Source organism: Natrix helvetica (genome assembly GCF_964273705.1).
Source record: "Natrix helvetica genome assembly, chromosome: 1".
Taxonomy (NCBI): domain Eukaryota; kingdom Metazoa; phylum Chordata; class Lepidosauria; order Squamata; family Natricidae; genus Natrix; species Natrix helvetica.
The window spans coordinates 234,383,690-234,407,528 of record NC_138548.1 but is presented as its reverse complement, the minus strand read 5'-3'; the positions used below and the strand labels follow the sequence as shown (position 1 = coordinate 234,407,528).

The 23,839-nt window shown below is 38.4% G+C and overlaps 1 protein-coding gene across 1 annotated transcript in view; it reads left to right on the top strand.

Moving 5' to 3' along the window:
- The first annotated feature begins 1,843 nt into the window (after positions 1–1,843).
- Positions 1,844–23,839, top strand: part of LOC309399117 (cholesterol transporter ABCA5-like) — a 56,291-nt gene continuing 34,295 nt past the window's right edge. The window contains exons 1-14 of the mRNA XM_081966623.1: positions 1,844–1,975; positions 2,624–2,820; positions 5,093–5,217; positions 7,816–8,020; positions 8,669–8,830; positions 10,757–10,854; positions 12,790–13,019; positions 16,537–16,678; positions 19,001–19,189; positions 20,381–20,528; positions 21,919–22,087; positions 22,898–22,956; positions 23,211–23,321; positions 23,542–23,717. Coding sequence (XP_081822749.1) covers positions 5,113–5,217; positions 7,816–8,020; positions 8,669–8,830; positions 10,757–10,854; positions 12,790–13,019; positions 16,537–16,678; positions 19,001–19,189; positions 20,381–20,528; positions 21,919–22,087; positions 22,898–22,956; positions 23,211–23,321; positions 23,542–23,717 — 1,794 coding nt within the window. The 5' untranslated portion in view covers positions 1,844–1,975; positions 2,624–2,820; positions 5,093–5,112. The remainder of the gene's footprint in view (positions 1,976–2,623; positions 2,821–5,092; positions 5,218–7,815; positions 8,021–8,668; positions 8,831–10,756; positions 10,855–12,789; positions 13,020–16,536; positions 16,679–19,000; positions 19,190–20,380; positions 20,529–21,918; positions 22,088–22,897; positions 22,957–23,210; positions 23,322–23,541; positions 23,718–23,839) is intronic.

Genomic DNA, 23,839 nt, shown 5'->3' with positions numbered 1-23,839 from the left:
CTGGGATTTTACTGGGAAAGTTGCACTTTCCCCTCCCAGTATTATGGAAATTAGATCTTTTGAGTATATAATCAGATAAAAATGCACTGCCCCTGACATCTTCTGCAGCTCTATGATTTATAACTTTGTATTCTCAGATCCAAAAATTGTTTTTCATTTAATACCCAAGTTTTCCTTAACTTTAATTTTTCTTTCATATTCATTGCTCTCCCAGAAAGAACTGACTCTTAGAGGCTTAAAAGGAAATGTCCAGAGAATGTGAGTGCTTGGGATCCCGTGAATTTCTAACATCATCTAACAAATGTCTACTTTGGGACCATCGCCTACCTAGGACCAGCAGTCGTAGAGTATCTATGGCTACTGCCTGTATACCAAGTTGTCTAACCATGGACCAATAGGAGCTAGCTGGCACACCACATTGTAATTTTTCTTTCCTTCCTATCAGAAATTCATGTAGATATTGAAAGTTTGAAAAAAAAAAGTCCAGCTTGAATTTTAAAAAATCCATTTGAACATCTACCATACTTCAAAAATTGGTATTTGCTAAACTAGAGGCCCAGTTTAACATATTCTGGCACAAAGGGTATAGTGAAAGTTGTTATTTAATTTCTCTATAATATGTAATAGTTGATTCCAAGTTTCATCCTGGATATCCCTATAATAATGTTTCATATAGATACAATCAATACCTGGAAAAGAAATTGGACTAATTGGAGGACTATAATATGAGTTCATATCCTAGAAATCTGCAATATTTTATAGCTCAATAGCTATATTTAGAATTTTGAATACCTATATTCACAAATGGCATCAGTCATAGCAAAACAGAAAACACCTATTTCCTAGAGAATGTGAAGTTAAATTGTCCTGGGCTTATTTTAAAAAACCTTTGTTTGTATTTGGTTATTGCCATAATAAATTGTCAAGCTAACCACACTGTTGCAGACTTAGCCCAAATTTAGCACTTATGACTTACCAAAATGGCAGCATCAGAAACAGCAGGCAAGATATGTCAGAAGATGTGTCAAATTCAGAAATGTTTTTGTGGCGGAGAATTCTATCCACGAATTCTTTTATAAAATATTCCATTGGCTTTATACCAAGCCTAGGTTGAGTATTTACATCCCTAAATGCTAACAGTTGTGTGCAGCTGGGCCTAACCTTGTCCAACTTCTCTCTTCTGATATAATCTATCCTCAAGGTGGTGTTATTGAGGACTAGCTGAGAAGGTTCCTGGTTTGGGATAGTCAACCAAGTCCAGGGCAGGACAGAAATGATAGGATTGCCCAGCATCTCACTGGGTCCCCTCAGCCCCAAAATGCTTCCTGGTGGGTCTCTTTCTTGTCTGAGGAGTGCTCTTGATCAGGATCAGGATATGAAAGAAGTAATCTTTGCAAGCCCCAAGCCATTTCTCTGCCTTGATATCCTTAAGATGCCCAGAACTCTTACCATCCAAGTTCATGGGATCGGGATAGGGCCAAGACCCAAGGATCCACTTGCCTTTTCCTGGACCGCCTCTAACATTGAATCTTAATGCAATTAAGGACTCAGATTGGAGGCAAACCCACACTTTTAATCCTTTCCTTCTCCTTTCCTTCCCCGTTCCTTTCCTCTTTTTCCCTAAGAAAAGTTGGGAAAAAATTGCTCCTAATAAAGTTCCTTCCACCCACAGCGCTGGCAAGCAGCTAAGAAGGCGGCGGCGGCGGCATTGTGCCCTGCAGCAACTCCGCTGCCAAGGGGACAGCCGAGGAGGCGCTCCGCCCCGAGGCGGCTCGGGGAAGCGAGTGCGGGAATGGGGGAGCCCGACTTCGGCGTCGGCCTCCCCTCCGCCAATCCGAATCGACGAGGAGGCGCTGCAGAGCAGGTAGCGCCGCTGGTGGCCCTTAAGGCTGTTTTCCGGCTGCACATCTAACGGGACCGAGAGGCGGCGGACCGAGGTAGCAGCAGGCGCGGGAAGACAGCAACGCCGCGTAACGTAAAAAAGTGGGGAGGAGAGGAAGGTGGGAGACGAAAGTGGGGTGAGGGGATGAGGGGGGCGGGAGAAGAAAAAAGTGGCGTCAGGAAAGATGAGGAGCCGCGCACAATTTGGGGCGGGGGTGTAGGGAGAGCTGCCCCCTCCCTCTGGGCGGGGAGACTGCGTAAAGTGGGCATCACTCTGCCTGCTTTGCCAGCCGCGGAGACCCAGCGCAGCGCCGCCGGCACTTGCTCCAATGGCGCCACTTCAAACCGAGCCGCCGCCGCCGTCGCCGTGACTAAGCAAAACCTGAAGGGTGTCGAAGCGGTGTGAAGGGCGGGGGGATTAAATAAAAATAAGCACCTCTTCGTTCTGCTTCTCAGGCCCCCTTGAAAACTTATTTTAGGCTGGCTTCTTGCTGACTGAAACGGCTGCCCTTATAAAAGGCGCAGGGTACGAGCCTGAATAACTTAGGTACCAATAACAACCAAGGTTAGAAGTGAGCTTCAATGGGAACTTAAATACCCCAATCGGCCCTAATCCTACCGCTGCATCCTGACCCCTTTAACCTTCTGGCCTTTTAGTTTCTTTTACATAAAAGTCACCACAACTGCTTTCTGCTTGCCCGGCTATCTTGTATTCCATGACTTTTCCCTGGTTCTTTTACAGACTTGCCTGCCTCCTTGATCTGCAATGAATGGGGTGTGGTTAGTTCTGGACAGGGCTTAGCGGTGCTGTGAATGGAGCCTCACAAAGTGATCTCTGCCTTTTGATTCCTTTTGTGAGTATGCATTGACGTTTGGCTCCCGCGGAAGTGACTTGTCCCAAGTCGCCATTTAACTGAGTGCTGATAAGTTTTAAAAAAGGTAAGAGGCAGAAGTAAAGTTTAGCTAAACTAGGATTTAGGTTTGGTGGGTTGTTTTGGTTTGGGGTCTGAGGCAGCTGCAATGAAGCTAATAGGAAGGATTCTGAAGAAAAAGAGTGTTAAGTGTGTATAAGTGATATACAATATTTATCATTCAGATAAATTCAGTCTTATTAGATCCAGTTCCTTGGGATTTTGTAGTCTGTCTCTGTCTCTGTCTGTCTGTCTGTCTCCCTCCCTCTCTCCCCTCTCCCTCTCCCTCTTTCCCTCCTTCCCTCCCTCTCCCCTATCATGTATGTGGGGAAATGCATGATATTTGTTTTGATTTAGTTACTTTTCAGGATAACACTACTAACACTAGAGTAGTTTGGGGCTACTCTAGGTGACTCACAACAATAAAAAGGGAAAAAATGGGAAAACTGTAAACAGAACAGAAGATAATAGAATAAAACAAATAATGAAAAATAATAGATCAGTGAGGATACAGCAATGATACCTAAAACGATGGATGGTGGAAAGCAGAGAAGAAAGTGGGGTTGGGGGTAGGGGTGGGGGAGGTGAAGACTGCCATCGATCCAGAGCTGTTCAGAACAGAGAATTCATGTGGGTGGTGGAGGTAGTTTTGCAATGTTGGGTGCATTGCCTTCCTTGCCTGTTATAATAGAAAGTGAAGTTACCCAGTAGATGCTACAATATAATGCTGGACAGCAGCCATTCAGTGTGAGACGAGCTCTCATCAATAGTTAGGACATAGAGGGTGCAATATTGAAAGCAAAATACAGATTGCTGCTATATAAGATGCTAGGGTAGCATCTTATGATGCAACTCTCCTTGACTCTATGTAATTTGAATTGGAAATATGATTCGACATATAACATTGAAACTTGAAGGGGCAGTTTACTTCAGCAGAACTCCAAGCAATGCACTCTTAAAATGCAATCACAAATTGATTTGCCCAGTTCCTGCTTCTTTCTCCCATAAAGATGATTTGAAATGTGTCATTGCAGATAAATGATTCTGCAGATTCTCAATATATTCTTGGTTGTTTCTTACTGTTCTTTCTCATCTCAGTATACCATATTTTAATTTTTGTTGTACTCCAATTTTGGTTTAGTCTGGGAAACTGCTAACTGCTGCAAATCTGATGGTCTGGACTTCAGCTGTAAAGCTCTGTCAACAAAAGCTCATATTCTCATCACTATGTGCTTAGACTACTAAAATGCACTCCACACCAGCTTGCCTCTAAAGATAAACTACGAAATGTGGCATGCAGTATTGATCAAGCCCTTAAACCTGAGATCTATGTATGATACCTCAGGGTCCCTTTACTTCAAGCTTTGTTGGGGAACACCATTCCCCTGGAAATGTATTCATCATCCACCTCATTTGTTTTCCTCAAACTCTTTTATGTTAAGCAATTGGTGATTTCATTACAATATTCTTGTTATAAATGCAAGCATTGGATTCCCATTTGTATTAGGTTGGCAGTTGGCAGTTTATAATAAAAACTGCATAATTTTGCATTTATATATTTATTTATTTTGTCATGTTTATGTAGTGTATTTTGGAGGTGGTGACCCTTTGAGAGCTGTATGCAACGAAATTTCATTTTAATGTATGCTGAGTAGCATACATTCAAAGTGACAATAAAGTTATTCTATGTCTAAGTCTAAGCTGGGTGATACATAAATTCTGTACATATAAACTAAACAGTTGAGTTTAAGAATGTACCGTATTTTTCTGACTATAAAACACACCGGAGTATAAGATGCACCATGATTTTGAAGAGGTAAATAAAAAAGAAAGATTTTACACTCTGCAGGCCTCCCAAACCCTCCGCATGCCTCTTTTTTTGCAAAAAAAAAAAAAAAAAGAGCAGGCAGAAACAGCCAGTTTTTCACTCGTTTTTGTCCCCAGGAGCACTTTGCAAGCCTCCCAAACCCTCTGCACATCCATTTTTGCAAAGGGCGCGGGGTTTTGGGAGGTGAAAAATGCTGTATTCAGTGTATAAGACGCACCCAGATTTTCACCCTCTTTGGGGGGGGGGGGGGAAGGTGCAGCTTATACTCCAAAAAATACGGGTAAGCTCAAAATATTCTATTGAACATTCCCATGATAACAAAATGCCTTATAAGAATGATAATGTTTTTCCCCAAACTTTACATTGCTGTTTTGGTAAAGTACCATTTGCAGAAATAGAAAAAATATAAAGCTGGCCATTTGAAGAAAATGTAAATTAATTTTATGTGTACATCACATGCATTGTTTTTCAGGCTACACAAACACACACAAAATGTCTACAGAGGCTCCAAGACAAGGAGGAACATGGCGACAAACTCGAGTTCTTTTATATAAGAACTGCCTAATTAAATGGCGGACGAAAAGGACAAGTATTCAGGTGAGTTGATCAGAAGTATTGTATTTTAACCTCATCTCAACATTAAACCAGATGATTTATATAAATCATAGCAAGTTGGCATACAGGTACATTCTATTAATAAAATTCCATATTTTAGGAATGTAATGCAATCTCACATCTCCACTATATTTTTATTCAGAATAATGTTAACATTTGTTATGACAAAGTAAAAACAAACCATAAATGGACCTGGCCAAATCATATGAATCAGACAACCATTACATTTTTTACAATGTCTCTTTGAGAAGTCCATTAATCACAGATTTATGCATTTCCCCATAAGAATTTTGAATGAATTAACTACTTCTCTAGATATTTAAAAAATCATGTTGGGGGGGGGGGAAATGCATAAAATTGAATTGATGGTTTTACTTCAAATACAGAGCAGCTTAAAGTTCATGATATTTCAGATATCTCTAAAGCTGATAAAGCATGAAGTCAGTTCGTTTGATGAAGGCTTCATTTAATGGGCAACCACGTGTCTGAAATGGTATAGAGCAGTGATGGCTAACCTTTTTTGGCTCCCGTGCCAAAAGTGAGGGGAGCATAGGTGGGTCGTGCATGGGTATGCCACACCCATAATGTTATGCCCGCGACCAGCACACACATACCGCTTTTGGCGTGGTTTTTTCGCTCTCCCCAGGCTCTAGAGGCTTTCTAGAAACCTGTGGAGGGTGGAACTGCCCCCCGACCCTCCCTCGGAAGCCCTCCGGAGGCTTCAGGAGCTTCCCTGAAGCCTCTGAAGGGTGAAAAACGGACCTACGGGGAACCCAGAAGTTCAGGAATGGTGACTTCCGGTTTGTCCGTAGGGCCGATTTTCAACCTCCGGAGCCTTCAGGAGGTTGCTCTGGAGGGTGAAAAATGTCCCTACGGACAAACCAGAAATCACTTCCGGTTTGCTCGTATGGTCGGTTTTTGCCCTCTGGAGTCTTCAAGGAAGCCTCCTGAAGGCTCCAGAGGGCGAAAAACAACCCTACGGCCAAACCAGAAGTCTGTGGAAAATGGCCTCAAACGAAGGCTGAAGTCAGCTGGCTGGAGCTGACAGGGCACCGCCTTGCGTGCCCGTACAAATGGCTCCCCGTGCCACCTGTGGCACACGTGCCATAGGTTCACCATCACGGGTATAGAGTCTTCTGAAGGATTAGAAGGCAAATGATGCTTCTTGCACAGTTTTTCATTTAAAAAATCTAAACTATCCTTTAATTTTCTCAATTTCCCTTCTTGGCAATCACTCTGCTCTTTAAGCACACATTTTTTCTGCTTGCTTTGATCAACAATTTACACATGACTGTGATCAGGTAACTTGAAAGAGCATATTGTTATATAACATTGTTAAAAAAAGACATGTTAAAAAAGACTTTATTTAAGATGCACATGCACACAAAGCTCAGTACGACTCCTTTCCCTCCTTACTAATTAGAAAAGCAATTAAAACCTTTTAACAAGAAGCAAGCACACTGACTTCCACACTTAGTTAAGTGTTATTGCTTTAGAGCATTCTTCACCCATACTTACTCATTCCCTCATGCAATTAACTCAACTTACTGATGAAACTGGGAGCTGGCCATGCATCTTGTTCAAGGGTGTAAGGATTTTCTATCCAAAGAGGAAAATCTTTAGTTTCACGTACGATTGCTACCTAATTGTATTGTCCAACTCTGATATATAAGATGGTGTGTTATGTATTTACTTCAACAGTCAATATCCACACACACATACACACACACACACACACACACACACACACACACATAAGTGCATGTAATATTCAAAACTTACCTGAAGTTGCTCATCTGTTTTACATACATCTCAGAGTAGAGATGTAATGTACCATTCTGGATTATTTTTCCTCTGTCCCTATTGATCTGTCCATTATAGAAATAAAGAGGCATTTCATGGAAATAAATGTTCCAGATAGGCTGCATTTTGTGATATTCTGGACATGCTCTGGTCCAGAGATGGTATTCAGCAGATTCTGACCAATTCTAGAGAACCAATAGAGGAAATTTTGAGTAGTTTGGAGAACCGGTAAATTCTACCTCTGCCCCTGCCCCCATCTATTTTCAGTCCCAGCTGATCAGGAGGGAATGGGGATTTTGCAGTATCCTTCCCTGGGAGTAAGGAATCAGATTACTATTATTGTTATTATATTTTTAATCCCATCTTTGACATATTATGGTCAGCTAAAAGCAGCAGACATGCCTAATACTCATGCCTCCAATTTTAGCTTAAAGTCATCTGCAAAAATGCCTTTGGGCCCTCTGGAGAAAAAAAAAACCCAAAGGCTGGGCAAGCAGGATAATAGAAAATATTCCAGGGAATTTGGGAAGGTTGTGGGGAACAGTTATCAGTTTGCCTTCGGATAAATGGGTGGATGAATCCCTCTTACCAAGCCACCTGTTTTCTGAATGGGTAGATTCTAGGCTGTGTTTATCTGTGCTTTGTTTAAAATATGTTTTTTTCAAATTAATGTTGTATGTTGTAAAGCTGCAGTTGTATGTGCTACACTTTATTGCAAATATAATTGCAAATTATTGTTTATTACTCATTTCTATTTTACTTTTCTCATCTATGCAGGAAATCCTCATCCCTCTTTCCTTACTCGGTTTACTCATTATCATAAGCATGATCCAGCCAAACAAAAGACAAGGCAGGATGCCGGATACAGTTCTTTATTCAACAAATCGCACAAGTGTTTCTGAGTTTATTGTAGGCTACACACCCGTAACTAATGTGACAAGAAAGATCATGCACAAAATGCTTTCAGAATACTGCCCAGAAGGTACTAAGAATCTGTATGGTATTTTGTCCTAAATAAAACTGTTTTTCCTTTGGAAGTTACAATCCTTAAATGCAAATCAGTTGCAATCCCTGCATGAAAATCTATTTCCTCCTATGTAAACAGAATTTTAAAACTTGATTTCAGTTTTTGGCAATTTAAACATTCAAAAAGTCCCAAACAAACAATAGGATGCTCTTTTTTGCTTCAAAATAGTACTTAAGCTAGTTGTTGGATCATTCAGTGCAAAATTTGTGAATAAAAACAGAATAAGGTCCCTTTTAAGAAAAAGAAATAGGTTAAATTAAGTAGTTTTAAAATATAGCACCACCAAGCTTTGACTGCTTGACTTTGAAAGGACTAGCACAAAGTGTTGCATGCATTACACTGGATGTTCATTCCTAATTTACAAGATGTATAAACTGGATGCTAAATCCCAGGAGTTAATAATAACAGTGCAATTATCTCATGAATATCATTTGGTTATTGAGAATGTGGCAATTCCAGTACAATTTGCAAATGTCATTATCCCTGGTGAGTAAGTACAAATAGAATAGTTTATTATTTTGCTGGGTTCACAAATGAGTGGAACATTTGAACATCTACTGTTGCACTCCTATCACTATAAAATAAGCTTTTGATGTTTTGTAGGAAAAAAGGTGCAAGAATTTCTAACTGAACAAGAAATGAAAGAAGCCAGCCTTCATAGTTTAGAAAACTTTATAGGTATAATTTTTAAGGATTCTATGTCCTACCATCTCAGAGTTCCTCGACAAATGATTCCAGAATCTTCAAGCCATTTAGAATCAAAAAGTAAGTATATAAGATATATGTGCTTTTTAGAAAAAAAAAAACAGATCACTTATCTTGCCTAATTTTGTGCAATGTTGAAATAAGAATGTAAGGAATTTATTCTATAAAAATAGTATAATAAAATTGTTTAGCAGTAATAGGTAGTAGGAGCTATTGGATGTGATTTTAGGTCATGCAAATTATGTAATTTGGTGAAAGGGATGACATATCAAAGAAGTAAATATAGCAATATCATTAAATAGATGCTTTTATATTTCTGTAGATTAGAATTATTATTGGCCACCATAGATCCATTGGGCCATTTGTACATCACATCATGATATAGAACAGCGGTTCTCAACCTTTGGGTCGCGACCCCTTTTGAGGTCGAACGACCCTTTCACGGGGGTCGCCTAAGACCATCCACCTCCACTGGCGTCGCCCATGCTCAGGAGCACATCCTGAAGCAGCAGGTGCAGGAAGAGCGCCTGGTGGCAAAGCAGCCTCCTCCCTGCTCCGGGCGCAACCCAAACGCCACCCCGCCCGGTCTCCACGCCAGGGAAAGGCCAAGACGCTGAAGGGGGAGAGAGACAGGTTCTTCTGGGTGGCGGATCAGCCTTGGCTCTGATGGATGTCCGAAGCGAGCGCTGTTGGCGGTGCCGCTTCAGCCAAGCTGCCTGCACAGGGGATCGAAGGCACCCAGAGAGCAGGAGACTGGTGGGGCAGTCGGGCCACCCGCTTCAGCCGGTGGGACGGACTCTTGCCCAGGCAGGCACATGCCGGGATTCAAGCCACCTTGGGCCTGGAAGCTCCCTTTGCCGCCCCCGCCGCTGGTCCTGTCCTGCGGGCTAAACTCGGAGGCTTTTTGGCTCCCAGGAAGGGCTGGCAAGAGAGGCCAGAGGGGAGGACAGGTCCCGTCCACCCATTCCTTCCGTCCCGAGGAATTCCACTCGGGACGGAAGCACAGTTTGATGTAGTTTAAGCCTCTGTTTAAAATCCCATTTAAAGGGCAACTTCTTAATCTGTGTTAAATTGATTGCTCGCACGAATTAACTGCTACGTTCTCCCATGCCTGGTTGTAACGATTCTTAGAAAGAAAGGAAAAAAGGAAGAAAGAAGAAAATGGAGGGAGGAATGGAAAGAAAGAAAGAAAGAAAAGGGAGTGAGGGAGAAATGGAAGGAAAGAAAGAAAAAGAAAGAAAGAAGAAAAGAGAGGGGGAAATGGAAAGAAAGAAAAAAGAAAAGGGAGGGAGGAATGGAAAGAAAGAAAAGAAAAGGGAGGAGGAATGGAAAGAAAGAAAGAAGAAAGGGGAGGGAGGAATGGAAAGAAAGAAAGAAGTAAAGAAGAAAAGGGAGAGAGAAATGGAAAGAAAGAAAAAAAGGGAAGGAGGCAGGAATAGAAAGAAAGAAAGAAGAAAAGGAAGGGAGGAACGGAAAGAAAGAAAGAAAGAAAACTGGGTGGGTGGGTGGGGAACGGAATGTAAAAAAAGTAAACTTAATAAAGTGAAACTCATGTAAACCACAAACTGCTGCTGGAGGCAGGCAGGGAGGTCGTTTTATCCTGGAAAATCCCAACCTGGCTGATCTTCTCCCAAACCAAGATTGGCAGATTAATCACTATGCCTTAATTATGTTCAATTTGTAATAATGGAAATACATCCTGCATATCAGATATTTACATTACGATTCACAACAGTAGCAAAATTACGGTTATGAAGTAGTAACGAAAATAATTTTATGGTTGGGGGTCACCACAACATGAGGAACTGTATTAAAGAGTCACGGCATTGGGAAGGTTGAGAACCACTGATATAGAACAAGGGTGATACAGTGAGTTCACAGATTGTTGGGATTTGAAGATATAGAATAGAAACAGCCCAGTTTTAGCATATTTAAGCAATTAAAGTAAGCTAATATTTTCTTCAATATAATTTGTTTTTTCCACAGCTAGTTGTTCGAAGTCTTTTGAAATGTGTGAAGCTGAAGTATACTGGTACCATGGATTTACAGCACTACAGATCTGCATTGATGCAGCAATTATAGAAGTAAATATTGAATAATTTAGAATTTTATACAGTTGAAGTTTTTAAAAAGTACTGGGTTTTTTTCTTGAATTTTGACAGTGGCTGGGTTATTTATCACATAAGTTTTTATTTATTAAAGTGATTAATTGATTAAATAAATTGTAGCTGGTTAAGTTCACAATCAGTAGTAAGAAAATATGGGTTACAATGGCTTAGATTTACCATACTAAACCAAGATACATAAGCCCCATTTGTATATAGTGTGGCATATAAACATTGGCAGCATTGATTCATATCTGAGAAGACATAGATTAGAATTTCTCCATTAGGAGCAAAGCATTCTCAGACTCCTACGAAACAATTAATAAAACTCCCAGTGTTTCAATGTTTAATGTAAATAATTAGTAATTTATTTGTTTCCATTTCCAAGGAAAGAACTGGTCCTACTAAGCTGCTGTTCAATATAATTTTAATATTTCTACACTACTAAAACTCTGCTGTGTAACCTTTAACTGGATGAAATAGGGCATCATAGGGCAAACTTTTTTTTAACCAAGTACTTCAAATGGGCTAACTAATAGAGTACATCCAAAATCTGGGACTAATGACTCTGATGCAATTGAAATTTGATAAATGTTATAAAACATTATAAAACATAAAAATTATAAAGCATTTTATGATATAAAATTTTTTTTGGACTATAAGACGCTCCAGACTATAAGACGCACCTAGCTTTTGGGGAGGAAAAAAAGAAAAAAAATCTGCCTCCTTGCAAGAAATAGCAAACAGCCTGGTCAGCTTCAGTACAGCCTGATTTAGCACAAGCAGTTGATTGGTGATTTATCGGCCTCCCGGAATATCGCCAATCAACTGCTCCAGGCTGTGGAGATCGCCACCGCCCATCGTTGCTGCCACCTATCGCCACCTCCGCAGGCCCTGTTTTCAGCCTCCACATGTCCCGTTTTTGGCCTGTTCCAGGCAGTGGGGATCTCCGCTGCTGCCGCCTATCCCCATCACCTGGAACGGGCTGCAAATGGGACACACAGAGGCCAAAAATGGAGGTGACGATAGGTGGCGGTGGTGATGGGTGGTGGCGATCCCTGCAGCATGGAATAGCTGATTGGCAGTATTCTGGGAGGCTGATACAACCATCAATCAGTTGCTCATGCTAAGTCAAGCTGTGCTGAAACTGATCAGACTTTTTGCTGTTTTCTGCAAGGAGGCAAATTGCTGGGAGCCAGAGGCTGGTGGGTGGGTGGGGCTGCTGCAACATTTGTTCTATAAGATGCACAGACATTTCCACCCATTTTTTTTTTTGGGGGGGAGTGCATTTTATAGACTGAAAAATAATACAAAATGTCCTAAAATATTTCCCATGAGTCATCTCCTGATGTTTGACTGTGCTATATATTTCCAACGTGGGCTACTTTAAGGCAGATCTATCTCTGAAGTATCTCTCTGAATTTTTACAAAACTACTATTGTTGAAGGCATTGATAAATATGGTAAGGAAATATTTCTGAACCTGTATAACCTACCAGGCCTGGGAATCAGGAGGTGGGGCTGAGCCCATTCATTAGTTATGTTAACTTGTAACTGATGTTCCTGCTTGTTTTTTTAACCTCAGCTGTTGCTTTGTTTTTGTTTTTCTGTATTTTTTATGCATTCATATTTTTCTCTTAACATTGTTAGGCTGCCATGAAATTGAGATGGGTATAAATTGAAATCAGTCAGTTGATCTGTTTGAGGTGGTTGGAGATCCTGAATAGCAGACCTGAAAAAGCATAGGGGTTGGGTTGGGGTTGTAGACAGGAGGAATAAAACCAGGATCGGATTTTTCACTTGGGCAAGATTGGATATATTCAAGCTTATCTCTGACTTTGAAAACAGAAACAATCTGCAAGAGCTCTGGTAATATTCAATTTATTTTAACTTTTCCTCCCCCCACCCCCCAAAGTTTAAGACCAATCATTCCGTTCTGGAAGGCCTGGAGGAAACAGAATTTGTCATAATGGGAAAACCTGCAGCAGTGGAAATCGATTATTTTTTTCGTGGAGTCATTCTGATTTACTTAGTGATTGCTTTTTCGCCATTTGGATATTATTTGACAATCCATATCATGACAGAAAAAGAGAAGAAACTGAAAGAATTTTTAATAGTGATGGGACTTCAAGACACGGCATTTTGGTATGTGAGCTTATTTATTTAATAAATAAATAACTCAAGGCGGTGAACATAACTAATTACTCTTTCCTTCTCCTATTTTCCCAATAACAAAAACTCTGTGAGGTGGATTGGGCTGAGGGAGAGTGACTTGCCCAAAGTCACCAAACTGGCATAGGGTTTTTTGTCCAGAAATCTCAAACACAAACAAGTAAAAATAATACTTTCTCCAATACTTTTCACATATTGACCAGAACATTGGAGTATAACAGTTTTTCTAATTAAATATAATGTTCTGGACATTATATTTAATGTTGTTTGTATAACAAAATAGAAACTGCTTTGAGTGAGTATGAATGTGTGTATAAGTTCTAGATTGTGTTGCTACATTATTGTTTGAAGGTTATTCCTGTGCTTTTATCTTTTTTTAATACTTCTTATTTACTATTTATATATTTTCTTCCAAATGTGTTAAATAATTTTCAACAACTGGAGTTTTTCCTTTGTGCTTTAGCCATCAAATAGGAATCAGTTCTTTTGAGTTAACAATTACTGTTTTGAAATAATATTTGTTAACCTACAATAGATATGGTTAATGATTATATAAATTAGATCTATAACTTTTGAATGCTATTAGAATGTTATAAAATTCAAATATATGCCAAAAACAAAACAAAAAAGTTTGGAAATAGTAGTTTAAGAAAAGTGGAATTTTTGAAAGGTGATTCAAGATATATTGAATCTTTTTGCTTATATAAAGCTGCTAAAGATCATGAGAGAAGTATCCTAATCTGTACTTCAAGCTCTTTTACACAAAAGTACTAGTGGTCCTCAACTATAAACAGCGACAGTTCGAAGTTACAACATCACTGGAAAAAGCGATTTATCACACTTATAATTGTTGTCCTCATGGTCATCTGATCAAAATTCAGAGGATTGCAGTGTCCAGGGGTCATGCAATAACCTTTTGCAGCCTCCTGACAAAGTCAATGGGGAATCCAGATTCACTTAACAACTGTGTTACTAATTTAACAAGTGCAGTGATTCACTTAACAACTATGGCAAGAAAGGTCATAAAATGGGGCAAAACTCACTTAACAAATGTCTCACTTAAGCAACAGAAATTTTGGGCTCAATTGTGGTTTTAAGTTGAAGACAACCTGTGTGTCATTTTTGACCATGACTGTATTTATTTAACAATGACAACACTGTTAACTTCTTTTAAAAACTGTATAGTTACACAATCGTATCAACATCTTGTGATGATCACCTCCATACAAAAACATCTGTATCACAATGCTTATAGGCAGGAACAACAAAGCATTTATGTTGTAGGTAGTGGTGGGATTCCAAATCTTTTCCTTTTCCGGTTCTATGAGAGCATGCGCGCAGCATTCAAAGACCGCCGTCGGTGTCAGCGCTAGTGAGCTGAGCTGTTTTTTAGCTCAGCTGAGGCGTGACAATCTGCTCTGCCACGCGAATCAGCTAAGCTAAAAAAAAATGGAATATAGGACAAGGAACGATGGGGGCGGGGGGGGCGGGACCAACCGGAGGTGGAATTTGCCGGTTCTCTGAACTACTCAAAATTTTTGCTATTGGTTCTCCTGAACCGATCCGAATCGGCTGAATACCACCTTTGGTTGTAGGATACAATGAGGGATTTTAAAGTGCAGATACTTTTCAACATTTGTAGTACCATAATAAAATTCTCTGTAATTTGAATCGGGCTCTTCTAAAAACATTGTGGAGTAACGAATAAAAAAACTGATTATGGGTTTTCCTGGAATCAGCATCTTTCCAACTTAGTTCTTCGCCTATTTTTTTTCCATATGTCTTTGAAGTAGCTGTCCAAAGTATATGTAGTACTCGCTTACTGGTTGCCTTGTTTAGCAAACATTCAAAGTTAACAGTTGGGAGGGAAACAGCAGCTTTGTGATCACTCCTGACATTTATGATTGTCACAACATCTTGCAGAGATCTAATTACTGTTCAGGTTGTTCATAACTGGTATGCATTTATAACTGTCACATCATCCTATGGTAATGTGATTGCCATTTGCAATCTTCACAACCAACTTTCGATAAGCAAAATCAATGGAGAAGTGAAATGATAAGTCACAGCCATAAAATATCTTATTTAACAACCATGGTGATTCGCTTAATGATGGTAGCAGAAGTGACATTGCAGATCTGGTGTGGTCATTTGATTCCTCATTTAGTGACTGCAGTTTTTAGCAATAAAACTGCCAGTGCCAATTGTGGTTAGTAACAAAGGACTATCTCCATTGTTCTGTTCAATCCATGCTTCTAGTTTTCATGAAATGATGGAAACTTTTCATCTTCGGTACATGTTTACTATCCCATTCGGTTTTATTTCATTTCTCTTTTCCCATTTGTCCATATTTGCTTCCTGCTCCTTCCTTATCCATTTTTTCAGTTCCACAGTTTGCTATTTATTTTAAATTAAATAAAATTTCTATTTTTCAATGCTATTGCTATTTTGTAAAAAATTCAGAGTGAGAATGGAGTGAAAGCAGATGAAACAACTGGAGTATAGAAAAAATGTTAAACCTACTTTGACTAATTTGTTGGAGGAACATTTAAACAACCTTAATCAATTGTAACCAGATCTCAGTTTCAAAGTAACTAGTCATTGAGGGACAAACCAGAGATGGATTTAAACATGTCATTGCACTTATTGTATGTTTTTTTTAGAAATTTTAGTTTTTTTAATTGGTGTTGGGTGGTTAATATTTTTTCCCTTGTTAATTGTGTCAGATTCACAGAGATTACCTGGACAAGTCCCTGCAGGTTTTCTTGCCAAGGTTTTTCAGAAGTACTTGGCCATTGGCTTCTTCCTAGCCCTGGGAGAAAGTCACTGGCCCAAGGTCACCCAGCTGGCTTTGTGCCCAAGACAAGACTAGAACTCAAAGTCTCCCAGTTTTAGCCTGAGGCCTTAATCCTAAACCAAACTGGCTCTGTCCTAATAAGTATAAATGTAAATATAAATATACAAATAAAGAGTATCAGCTGGGGAAGGAGGATAAATGGAGAATGACTGGAACCTAGGAGGCAAGGTGGATTCCAGAGGGAAACCTGTGGAGATAATATTAGCTTTAGGATAAATCTCAGATTCAAGCAGTAATTTTTTAAATGAATTTTAAAATAATTTATTTTAAACTGTTGGAATAGTATGGCCTTTTCATTAAACAATATTTGTGAATAATTATATTCCTACCACTAAAAAAACCCATAAATCTAATATTAATTGTTTTCCACCCATTAAGAGCCATTACTTAAAAGAAAACTATCTTCTTTTGAAGTTTAGTTAATCTAATATGTTACAAGAGATATACACAGCAATTATTTTGTACTATTATAATATCTGCTACAGTTCTATGTTTCTTTGCTTTATTTATTTCATGTAAGAAGTTCTGAAAGTGCTGGCCCTCTTCATTGCCCTGAATATTTTCTTTCAAATTAATAATTTGCATGAGTTACTTTAAATTCACAAATCTTTGTTTTGTGCTTCTTTTTTCTAGGCTGTCTTGGGTCTTGCTATACTCCAGTCTGATATTTGTTATGTCCTTTCTCATGTCGATCATTGCAACATTCTCTTCACTCTTTCCTCAAAGTAGCAGCTTTGTGATATTTCTTCTTTTTTTCCTATATGGATTATCCTCCGTAAGTGTGTGTGTGTGTATTTGTGTGTGAATGCACTCCTTTTTACTCTGTTGTGGTTATTGTGTTAACAATAGTGAGTTCACCTGGCTGTTGATGTTCCTAGGGAATAATTCTAAGATCTTTTCACAAAGGTAGCCAACAATTCCCACATTTACATTTGGGATATATGCTAGGGTTAATGTAGTTCTGGCATATGTATTGTTTTAAACAAAGAATAGCACAGGAAAATGGGTAATTATCCAAATCATCCCTAAGTATTCTGCCACATTAGGAACAGTATTATACGTGGATATTCAACACTTCCCAAGGAAAAGTTGCTTTAAAACATGTGGGAACGAGAATGTAGAAGTTATTCACAACTCAGGATCCCAGAACTGTCTTCTGCAGCTATCACATAATTCTGGGAAAAGCCAAGGCTGTTTTAAAGAAATATAGATAAAGCTATATTCATATTCCTGTACACTTTGAAAAAACTTTTTGAAATAAATTCCAAAGAATTTCAGTCTTAAGGATAATACCTCATTACTACACATTGCCCATTTATGAAAAACCCATTCAGTTAAGAAATAATTATTGCAAAGGTAATTTTAGGCTTAGGACTGATTACTTAGCGGCCATTTAAATTTACAACATACCTCTCCCAAAAGGTACTTACAACACTCTTCTGACAGCTAAGACCACCACCACCCCTGCAGTCATGTGACTCAGTGGTGGGTTGCAAATTATTTTACTACGAGTTTGCTCGCGTGCGTGCACTTGCGTGACATTTCTGCGCATGCGCAGAAGTGTCCGGATGGGTGGGCGGAGCCTCCCGCCACTACCAGTTTGCCCTATCCGGGGTGAACTGGCAGCAACCCACCTCTGATGTGACTGCATTTTGGGACTCGGCAACCAGTCTACGTTTACAGCTGGTTGCAACATCCCTCAGTCATAGGCAGTAATTTAAAATGTTCACTTAATTTTTTTGGCAAAAATGCTCCATAGCAAAAAGTGGGTTAATTTAACAACTGTGGCATTTGCTTAACAACTGCTATTAAAAAATGAGTCAGTCATGTGGGTGAGCAACTTCATGCTGTCCCTACTTACAACCATAATGGGCAGGCTCCATTAGGGTAATCCATTATGAATTACCTGTACTTTATCCAAAACATGAAATAAAAATATCATGGCAATTTACCCATGTGGCAAAGTGAGTATTATGTATTACTTATGTAGAATTTTCTTCCCTTGTAGAGCCAGACAATCAAGCTGCAAAAAGCGAAACAAAATCCCTCATATATATTTTTTAACCAGACAAGACCTTTAATAAAACAAACCAAAAATCTAGATTGCATCATAATATTGCCCATAACATCATAATGTGTTAACATAGCCATATTAAAATTATGCGCATAAAGAAAAAAGTTTAAGCCTCACTGAATAAATATGTTGTCCAATAATAATTGCATAGTTATAAAAAAAGCTAGCTATTTGCCCAGGAAAGACCTATATCAGTGGTTCTCAACCTTCCCAATGCTGTGACCCTTTAATACAGTTCCTCATGTTGTGGTGACCCCCAACCATAAAATTGGTGTCTCGGTTCCTAAGACCATCGAAAATATGTGTTTTCCCATGGTCTTAGGTGACCCCTCTGAAAGGGTTGTTCGACCCCCAAAGGGGTCCTGACCCACAGGTTGAGAACCACTGCCCTACATTAAGGAGAGTATCTCAGTAGGCGATCCACCTGCCTCAGCACTAAGGCCTTTCCATTATCTTAGTAGGAGTGATCCAAGATAGCAGTCCAAGCCTTGCAGTAAGGGAACATTGATTTGATTCTTTCTAAACATCAGTTTTCATGTTTTGGCTGCTGGTTAATAACAGTCATGTCCGATGTGTAAGAAGTGGAGGAAGCTGAAACAACTTGTACTCAGTTTAAGTTCTACGTACTGCTCAGTTTAATGTTCTAAATTTATAATCATATCATCCAGAATGAGGAAGTTTTTAATAGGGACTTTGCTCTTTGGAACACCATAATTTTAGTGCGTGGAAGGTTTGAAATTTCAAATGTGAGGACAGTCTCTCTTTCAAGGATAAGATATATGCATAGGCAGAAATGTACCTGAAATGATACCATTGCTGTAAACAATGTACTCCCAATACATTTGCAGGGCATTAAGTTGGACAAGTCGGCACACTGTACTCTCTGTAGGAAGTTCTGTGTGTGGTGTGACATAGACATCACTTTTTGTCTTTTGAAATAGGTGGCCACATATAAAAATCTCATTTCGACATTTTGAAGTGAGATTTCTTGCACCCTGAAACGTGTTTTCTATTTTTCTTTAGATTTCCTTTGCATTTATGTTAACATCACTTTTTAAGAAATCCTCAAATGCTGGCTCAGCGCAGTATTTCACGACTGTGGCTTTTGGTGCTATAGGTGTGACTATTGTCCTGCTGCAAGACTTCCCAAAATCCTTTGTGTGGTCATTAAGTCCACTTTGTGAGTGCACATTTTTAGTTGGTGTTGCACAGGTTAGTAGAGTATCCTATTGGCCTGTTACTATTATTTGTGACTGACTGGACTTTATTTTACTTTGATACATGTCACATACATCCTTGATTTAAGCATTCAGCAAATGTAATACTTGTTTTTTAATGGATTTATCAATTCAAATGGGTATTTTATTTTTAAAATGAGTATGTCTTGTTAACCTTGAAAGCTGTGCACTAACTCCATCTTAATTAAAATTTGCACAGAAATTTGTGGGTTGGCATTTGATTTCAACAAAAAGAACTAATATCATATAAGCTTTCATACTATACTGTATGTATAGCATTACCACAGTGAATATACTGTTCAATGGTTTGCATAAGTTAGTATTGCCTTGGATCTAAGCATAGTTTTTCATGAGCATTAATATTCACTTTTGATATAAATGCCACTTTCAGTCAGCTTCGTTTTGCTATAAATTCAAGCTGCAAAAACCCTTTTTCCTGCTATTCCCTCTTGGCAAGAAAATTTTGCACTCCGTTTTTCTCTCTGCTTAGAGTACATTTTATGTGCCAGAACCATGATATTAAACCATATATTGGTTTCTCTGGAGAAATTGCTTTTTTCAGCATTCTTCTATAGCAGAATGCAGTTGCAGTGGGATGAAACACAGGAGGGAGAATTAGCATAAATTGTGAAATTACAATCATAGGTTATCTGTGGGAGGAAAAGAGGCCAAGGGATGCAACACACGTCATGATATCTTGATGGAAATCTTATAACTAGCCTCTTGCATCCAATATCAGGACGCACATACAAAAGGATGGGATTTGCATTAGAACATCACAATGCATATTTCAGCCATGTTTTGTTATCAAAATAGTAGTGGGTATCTGTGGGTGCAGCCTTTAGTGTAAAATAAAAAAGATGTAAAATATATAGCCTCTTTATTACATATTTCTACATTCCCCAACATTCCTTTTTGCTGCCTTGGCCACAAATTTCTGTTATATTGCCAGCTGCAAACCAGAAACGAAGGCTTGGGGAGGAGAAAACCTAATAAATGCAGAGGTCTGATTTTCTGAGCATTAATTAGCTTGCAGCTGCTGGTTCCAATCTGAATTAAGCTTGGGGGAGATTTCCCTCTCATTATTCTCTGATAATTAGAGTTCTGTAACTCTTAACTTTTCGTTAACATTTTAATGCCGTGGCACTTTCATATTTGCTTGCAGGTTATACATCTGGAAGATTATGAACACGGAGCTGTTTTCTCACATTTAACCCACGGCCCTTATCCACTAATTATTACTCTTACGCTATTGGCTCTTGATAGCATGCTGTATCTACTCCTAGGGATTTACTTTGATCAGGTGATTCCAGGTATGTTTATTACAACTGGAAAATAATGTAAATGGTGAGATATATTCAGTAACTGTTCACAGTGGCGTATTAAGGCTCACTGGTGCCCTAAACCCTGACAAATTATGTTGCCTCAATGAAATTGAGTTTGACACCCCTGCTGTAAACCGCTGTAAAGGTAGGTTGGTTGCCAAGCATCAGAAATGTAATCATGTGACTGTTGGGAGGTGGGCAGCTGTCAGAACTTCATAAGTGGGTTGTAAGTATATTTTGGGGTGGTCCATCATAATGTCAGGTGATCACTAAGTGATCAGTTGCAAGTTGATGACTATTTACATACACAATGAACTAATTTGCCATGATGGTGCAGTGGTTAGAGTGCAATAGTGCAGGCTACTTCAGCTGACTGCCTCCAATTTTGCAGTTCTAATCTCACCAGGCTGAAGGTTGATTCAGCATTCCATCCTTCCGAGGTAGGTAAAATGAGGACCCAGATTGTTGGGGGCAATAGGCTGACTCCATAAACCGCTTAAAGCACTGTAAAGTGATATATAAGTGCTATTGCTAATTTACAAATTGTGCTAAGCCATGGTATATTAAACCCTAATTGTTGTATAAACTAAAATTGACTGAGTTTGCACAATATGCCATAACACATGGTTTTCAAATCACAATCCATGACTGCATATCATGCAATCAAAAAGAAATCATGCTATGAATGGTTTCATTGTGTAAATCAGCAGGATAAACGTTCAAATGTATATTTCAAGATAACAGTTTATGGGCTGCATAAGGCAATATAGAGTCACACTACATAAATTATATAGGGATGTGAGTAGTTGTACATGCCCTCTGCCTACATTTTTCTCTCATAAAGACTGAGTGCCATACCTCTAATTGACAAATGGAGAAAATCACTTCAGGCACATGTGAATCTGGAACTCCAATCATAAATCATCAATCTTGCTCAGGATCAAATGAAGATCTACCCCATTCAGGGTTAACCATTTTAAATAATGTCTTGTGCATTTGCTAAGCACTGAAATAAATCTGAGCATTAAAATTGCATCTGTTGACAACTAAATTGACTATGTTTGCTGGCAAGCCTTGCCAGTATATACTTTGCTTTCTTAGTTTGTCTTAAATAGGAACAACATTTTCAAATTACTTTTATACTTGATCTTACTTAAAAGTATTAGTTTTGCAAAGTTAAAAAGAGAATAAATTTGCGAAAAAAGAGAGTAGTGCTCAAAAATGAAATGGTGCAAGCTAGTGGGAGAAATGCGGGCTTGATCAATTGGAGCATTTATTTTCATTGTTGCATACACAGTTTAAAACCATCTTTTTGAACTGCTTCAGTACTCCAAAATATTAAATATTGACCCTTTATATATATGTACTTTATTTCCAGGGGCATATGGATTGCGACGGAGTTTTTTCTTCTTTTTAAAGCCCTCGTTTTGGATTAAAAAAACAAGAAATTATGAAGAATTGTATGAGAGCTGTAGTAATGAAAACCTAGATTTCAATCAGGTCATTGAACCTATACCTTCTGAATTTAGGGGAAAAGAAGCTATCAGGTATGACGGATTAATTTTGAGTAAATTAAAATGATTAAATTTAAATCCCCAATGCCAATTAATACGTATTTTGTATGTAAGGAAAATAACAGGGTAATTTGTTTGTGCAGCCACAAATAAAGAGCAACTTTAGTTGAATACACTTTTTAAGGTTCACGAATGTGGAAAATAATTATCATCTGCCATTTAAATATATGATAATTTTCATATATAAGTATTCTTTACTCTGCCATGTGAAGTTATTTTGTGTGTGTTCTTTATAGGGCTGTGGTGATTTATAGCCCAAGGGAAAACAATCCATATTGGATGTTGGTTGGCATTGGTTTCCATACCCTTTTACTACAGCACCATAAAAAGCATTTGTATGTCAGCCATCAAGGTAGACCCGATCAAGAAAGAGACTTCCTTGCATGCCTTGTCTCATCTCATCTTGTGTCAGAAATGCAGGAACTAGAAAAGAGAAAATTATTAATTTAAATTTGAAAAGATTAAAACTTTAATAAAGAACATAAATTTATATAGTTCTAACCCAACACCGGGCCACATTGATGGCATGGGTATTTCCAAGCAGCAAATCTTCTGTGTACATGTCGATCCCAGGAGGCATTGTAAAAGTTGGATAGTTGTTTGAATAGTGCCACATTCTCAGTAAATATCCTTGTCCACTGGGAGAAACCTCCATTTTTCCATGTTGTCTTTAGTTCTGGCCCAAACCAGCTAAACATCATGCATGTAAAAACTACAATGTACTCTGATTTCTAAAAAAATGTATCTGTTCTTAAAAATTGCATCTGCCTGTCTTTTTTTCAGAATCAGCCACATTGAGAAATCTTTTGTTAAAAAGGATGAAATTGTGGAAGCTTTGAAAAGTAAGAGTGTTTAATTTTTGGTAATCTGACATTGGAATTCTTGCACTTTGTTAACAGTGATGTGGGCGAGTAACTCTTAACAATCATGATTTGTTACTTCTTCGAGAACTTTAATTATGTTCAGTATATGCTAATGTATGCTACTTAAGGGTCAAAAATGTTCTTTCAATGACATTCTAAATATTTATGATGGGGCTAGTAGCAATGCTTACTGATATATATATAATCCCCCTACTAATTATTTTTTTAAATAGATTTATCCTTTGACATATATGAAGGTCAGATCACAGCATTGCTTGGACACAGTGGAACAGGCAAAACAACTTTGATGAATATTCTTTGTGGATTGTGTCCACCATCTGATGGTATATATTGTTAAAAAAATTTCATTTTTCTTTTTTATGCCCACTTTAAAATCTTGCCCATTAAAATCCTCTTTGTTGTTTTATGTAAAATACTTAAGATAGAATGTCCCATTCCCCTTATTAGTTTTTAATGTATTATGATAGCTATACCTAATTCACTGTATTCTGTCTGTTGTTAGCCATATGATTATTTCCTCTCTTCATTATTTTTATAAATTAGGCTTTGCGTCAATATATGGATATCAAGTTTCTGAAATAGATGAAATGCTAGATGTAAGAAAGATAATGGGAGTTTGCCAACAGATAGATATTTTTTTTGATGTATTAACTGTGGAAGAGAATTTATCAATTATTGCCTCTGTTAAAGGCATACCTCCCAATGATGTAATACAAGAGGTGAGTCAGTTAAATACCATTTATATTCCATGCCCAGTGTTATAATTTTGATAAAATAAAATTACCAATAATGTTTTTTGCAGCAGGACTTTAATCCATCATAGCATTCATCAAGCTGAAGC